Genomic DNA, 6304 nt, shown 5'->3' on the forward strand with positions numbered 1-6304 from the left:
TCCTTATCTGAAGCATTGTCATGTTGACTATTATTGTCGGGTGCAAGTACTTCGGCTACAGTGCGGTTAAACGCATCAGCAGCGGCAGAGATTGCTTCTGCGGCAGCAGTAGTTGCGGCAGCGCTAGCGGCTTCTCTCTCCATCTTCTTCTTTTCAGTTCTACGCTTCTTAGAAAGAGTATTGTCTTTCTTGGTCATAATCTTAACTTATGACTACTAGCTTGGACAAGAAAAAAATTGTGGTAGTTAATCTACCTTTACGCTTAAGTAGTCTAAGTAATTAATACCTTTACTAACTTTAAAATGTGTAAGATTCGGTCTATTAAGGCGATATTAACGCATTAGAGTAAATAAACGCGTAGGTAAATTCTAAGTATCGTGAAAATATCAAAGTAAATAAACGAAAAGAGACTTTTAGTAAAGTTAGGTATGCCTCGTGAAAACCGCAATTCTCTGAGGGATTGTGAGGCTTATATAATCCTCTCAGTACTGTTTCCGCCGAAGGGATTTTATTTAGTGTTTCGTTGTCGCTCTATTAGAAACTGTGGTATGGTTCATTGGGGCGAATCCAAGAGACTCAAAATCCTATCTTTAGAAAAAAAAATAGAAAAAATACTCTTGATGTCCTAAGTTATTGTCTTAACCAATAACTTGCCACTTATCAAGAATTACCGACTTAGCCTTCATCAGACTGGCACATCTGATTGGCTGATCAGAGGATCAACTAGGTAACGTTAATAGTCCCTAGAAACCTATATTCGGTTGAGCCACCTCGCTACCGAAGTATTCAGATATAAATAAAGTTGAAAAGTAAATATAGTTCTATTAATAGAGCTACACCAACTCTTATGTTTGGTATTTTACTGAGGCCTTTTGATGGCCTCGTCCAAATATCTGATATGTAAAATGGAAAAGGTATTAATCAATAAAACCATTAAAACCATTTCGGAAACTCAAGTTCCTCGTACTATTAAGAGTACGTTTATAACATAGAGTCTAATGTGGAGGCCCGGCTATTACACTTTGTCATTAATATTTGGTTCTTTCTCGGTCAACCATGATTCCTTTATTTTACTTGAGATGTTCTTTATTCAGTATTCTTGCCTATACTGTTTGCCCGTTCTACCTCGACATACCAGCGGTCACGCAAGTTCCAGTCACGGCCAAGAAATACAAGAAATATTAGTTATAGATGCCAGCCTTGATCGGACTGGACCAACGTAAGAATTGTCGCGCATGAACTGGAGTCAGAAGGTCCACGCAGCTATGACACGCATGTTTTTTAACGACACGTTGTGTGATTCGGTTGGACGCAACCTCCCACATGAAGCCAGTTGTGCGTGTTTTACGTACACTTTTGAGCATATCTTAGCGCATAAAAGCTACGATTTTCTGTGCATACATTTTTACGGAGTTTTTGCTTGAAGTGGAAGTGGCAGATCAAGCATCAGATATCGTCAATCAAATCGTCTTTTAACAAAACATCCGGAGTATGTCAACTGCTTCGCGTGTAGCAAACCCAGCAATGAAACAGCAAATTGCCCTAAAACAAAAAGAAGGCAGCTGCTGCAGCCATCACCAAGACTAAGCCCCAGTTCTGAATGGGGCGGTGGTCCAAGGGTATGCATAATATAGTGAGGTGAATGTCTACATAGACATTGATTCATCATAAAAAAATGTTTCTCTGACGCTATATACCCTGAATCATCCATCCACGGCTTACATGACATGGGGGTCATCAGCACCACTCAGCAAATTGAGCTTGCGGCAATGTACTCGCTGTGGACAGGTGGTTGGTGACTGAGGACCTTCCTTACGGGTCTCAACTCCTAATAGAATATCAGCGCAGCAGAAATGAATAATATTATCCCTTAGATGGGCTGCGGTATTTGACATGGATCATGCGCTATATATGATCCTTGGATTAGACTCATGGCGCAGGTGTGAATGTGGCGTGCACCGCCGCCATTGTGCGCTTCGAGTCTTTAACACTGCGTGGCACACACACGATTAAAGCAACGTAAATCGAATGCGGCGCCCCTCAAGGAGGTCGCCGACGAGGATTCCAGCAATTACAGTCTTTACTCACGTGGTGTGGTGTTGCGGTTGCAAAACGTGCATGAATTGAAACCCTCTGCTACGAAATACCACGGTTTTTCTCGGAGAAGTCAACTCACCGTTTGTCACTAAGAGTACCAAGGAGGTTGAAGCGAGTCGATCATCAGTCGCTGCTGCTCTACAAACTCGGTATTATGATAGTGACGCCCGTAATTACGAGTCGCGGTTGACCGATGAGGGCCACGGTGTGTTCATACCGCGATACCCTGGCATTCTCCACAATGTCGACGTGCCTCCTTCATGGGAGGAAAGCTACGCCGCGGATCAGATTTACATTATAAATATAATGCCGACGAAGAGGATGGCGTGTACGGCGCCAAAGGGTTCAAGTACTTAGGTGCCGAGGCCAGTAAGACTAATGCTGAAATAGACGAGGCGATTGGACTGCTTAATTTGGTAGCCTACGACCCTGCAAAAAATAATATTCGCGACGTTTGACGCCATCCTTCTCGAGTTGTATGACAACACTCAACCAAAGCGTTGCAACCACCGTCGGTATGTTGACACGTCGACACCTGAGGTGCTGGTTGCGCACACTAAGATTATACTACTCCTCGATCGGGGTATCCTCCGTTGGGAAACCAATTCCAGCAACAAGTAGCAAGCCAGCATTAAGATGGTCTGGAAGAAGCCTGGCAGAGAGCCAAGGCCTCACTTCCGGAGGGACTTGACGACTGGCGATTCTGCACGAATTTTAGTAAATGAAAGGAGTTGGTTGTCTCCGAGCCATATCCCATTCCTACCGTAACTGGCATGTACGACTTTGTCGTAGGAATACCCTGAATCTCCGTTCTTGACTGTGGCAATGGTTGTAGAGTATGGAGAGTAGCTGAAAGGTACAAGTCAAAGGATACAATAGACCTCTTCTCAAGCACAGTGTTGCCCTCCCTGCATATTATTTGTATGGTCTGCCATAAGATGCTGTCATCTTGCTAGTTCACCTTGATAGCGGACCATGACAATGTCCCCTTCCTGGAAGTGTACATACTACATTTGGTATTTTTGGTAGTATGCTGCGCGCATCTTCTCTTGATTTTGCGCAGCATTACTGTCTAGTTATGGCCTAATGGCTTCTTCTAGATGCTGCAGTCGCTCTTTCCAAGATACTGTTGTACTGGGTGCGTTCACTGGTGTGGTGTACTTCGTGAGTTGACTCTGTCTGCGACCAAAGTACGCATTAAATCTCGGTGGCTTGTGTCTTTTTTATGTACGCAGATTGTGGTCCATTGGTACGAAGGAAAGTTGTGAACACCAGTTACCTGGGAAGTTTTCAACGAATTTGCGTAGCAGTGGTATGACTAACCCATGTATTCGTTCGCGCCAAAACCGAAACCCTAACCCTAAAAACCGAGAGACTAGGTATTGTGTCGGCGCTTGTTCAACGACTTTTGAAAGTATGTCATTAACATATTTCCGTGCCTTGATCAGTCTGTATGATGTGTGGGAACCCTTGCTCGTACATGGTTGGTACCAGCGTACGTGCTACAGTAGCCAATTTGTCCATCATTGGTCGGAGAATGACATATGATGAGTGCACAGCTAGCCATACTAACACATATGCGTGTCCTCTGTTTGAGTCCAGTAGTGGCCCAATTAAGTCCACTTGGACTCTGTCGCCTGGAAATGCGGCTGTGATTGATTGTAAAGGATGGAATCCCCTCCTATATATCTTATTTTGAGACATGGCATGCAACCTTCAGTGTACTTGTGTACATGTTGTTAAGTTTGTGGCCAGTCGTGTACACCTGCTTGCAACTTATTTGCTGTTTCCTCAGGAGTGTAATGTCGCAAGTTGTGGTATTGCTCGATGATGTTGACATATGTCTCATATTCTGTTTCATGCGTTTTAGCTCCAGAGTGAACAGTTTGTGATGCTGAACCGTGTATGGCAGGTTGTTCCCGCTTTGAATCAAAACATGAAGACTTCACTCCTATTTTTGCTACTAGTGTAACGCCCCACGGGGTCTTGCCACATGCTGTCGTGCCTTCTTGTATTGTGGAACGTATTGCGAGCATTGGGTCTACTTCTAGTAAAGACAAGTTCGCCGATGGAGCACAGTATAATCTTCCACCATCAGCATTTGATGATCCGGTTTGGAAGTATGGTACAAATATCGTGATGCTGATTGCCTCTTTAATGACTTTGTCAAAAGCCTCCGGTATGAGTTCCCATGGAGGGTTCGCCCATGCATTTGCTTCCTGCGCCCATTCCTGTAGGAGCGCATTCTGATTATTTTTCAATAGTATTTGTCTGTGTGTGCATTGTGTGCTGATGCAAGCAGATCTACTTTAAATTTACCAAACCGGTTTTCAGCTTCTTGTAGAATCTGGGGTGTAACATCCGGTCTATCGCTGATATGGTTATGGGCAGGTTAGTTTCCAAGGTGGTGTACTCTTGGCTGTTGTGTGTTGGTTTGTTCGCGTCTTGTAATATCTCTAACTTTTTAGTGTTAAATGTGTCTTTGTGTAGACGCGACAACATATCGACCACCTGGGTGTCCTTGCCTGGGACATGTATGATTTATTGGGTGTAACGACCTGGGTGTCCTTGCCTGGGACATGTATGATTTATTGGGTGTAAAGTCTGTTGGCTGTTCATTTGCGTAAGCGCTTTATGATCTGACCAAAGGGTTATGTCCCCTCCTTTGATGTATTCGGAGAATGTTCCAGGCTGTATACCAGTGCTAGTAGCTCTTTAGTCTTGTGCCATAGCGTTATTGTGCTGGATTCAAGCTTTTGGAAAGTAGAGGATATCTCTCCTGACTCCATCGATGACATGAAATGAACACCCTCCTATGCCATAGTCACTAGCATCGTTCATGATTTTCTAACGGTACCCCGTCAACATGGTATGCTAGCGTCGCCAAACACGCGATGGCTTCTTTGAGTTCTTCCCACTTCTTTTTGAGTTCCAGTTTCCATACCATGGATATGTTCTGGTTCATTTTCCCTTTCATTAGGTTCCGAAAGTGTTTAGTTGTGTGGGCAAAGTTGAGGACATGGCCGTGCTTATAGTTTATGAGTCCACTGCTGTGTGCAGATCACGTTTCGTTCGGGGTAGTGGCCAGTCCATCATTCTTTTCCGGGTTTTTAGGATCCGCTTTGAGACCCGGTGTGGTGACTTTCACACCTAGAATGTTGACCACTTTGACCGCGAAGGCACACTGTTGTGATTGAATCGGGAGTTTGCTCCATTCAAACGTTTGATTACTTCACGAACTGTCTTGCGGTGTTCTTCTTCTGTGACACTTGCAATGACTATGTCATCTACATACACTTGCACTCCTTTGATATCTATGAACAAGTTTGCCATGGCTCTCTGGAACTGTGCTGTGAGTAGGTGTAGACCAAACGGCGCTGACCTGGATGAGTATTGCGCTCCTCTCCACGAGAACGGGTTTTTTGGACTAAGAAGTGGTGAAACCCCGTGCGATCTAACTTGGAGAAGAATTGTGCTCCTTGTAGGTTGTGCAGTACTTCCTTTATTGTTGGTATGTGAAAGTCGGGGACTAACCAGGTAAACTGTACGACACCAATAAGTTAACGTGGAAGAAAGTACGGTTTAAGAGTAAATCTGCAAAAAAAAAATTGAAATTTCAGTTTAGCTTCAGTCTTCGGCAATGAGCTAAAAATTAAGGTATTTAAGACTGAGACTATTGTCTATATAGTTCCGCTCTAATCACTCACTACTTCGGACTAGATTTATTTGGTGTCAGTAGCTAAGGTCAGATTTCATATCATTGGATACGTGATATATCATTCCCTTGTTAATCCATGCCTCGAAACAGTCTCCAATCGTAATTACTAATAAAATAACTCTTAAGTCCACCTCACGAAAATAAAAATAAATTAAAACACCATGTTGGTGCAGTCATGTCTGCACCTATAACCCATCACATGGTACCTAGCTCTCCATCCCAATGAAGTTTTTAGGGGGGATCATTTTCATGCCCCATTCTCAGTAGGATATCTCGCGCTGAGAGTATTCGGAAATATAACATGTGTCATCAAGTGTCAATTTCACCTGAGACTCTCCAAATATTATTTCCCAATATTCTGGTGGAAACATTTCGTTATGGAAACCACCATATCAAAATCAACAGAGTCTCCGACCTCAATTGTATACAGGTATTTTTCCAAATATCTAATAATAGAATATTTGGTTATTTGTATATATAAATATATAA

General features: G+C 43.3%; 1 protein-coding gene across 1 annotated transcript; it reads right to left on the bottom strand.

Annotated features, from left to right (window-relative positions):
* Positions 1-3836: 3836 nt before the first annotated feature.
* On the bottom strand, positions 3837-4328 carry SARC_12119 (hypothetical protein; the record flags this gene model as incomplete). The annotated part of the gene is made up of 1 exon (XM_014293781.1): positions 3837-4328. A coding segment is annotated over one exon (492 nt), but the record flags the coding sequence as incomplete, so codon positions are not given.
* Positions 4329-6304: the final 1976 nt, after the last annotated feature.

Source organism: Sphaeroforma arctica (assembly GCF_001186125.1).
Source record: "Sphaeroforma arctica JP610 unplaced genomic scaffold supercont1.2086, whole genome shotgun sequence".
NCBI classification, from domain to species: Eukaryota; class Ichthyosporea; order Ichthyophonida; genus Sphaeroforma; species Sphaeroforma arctica.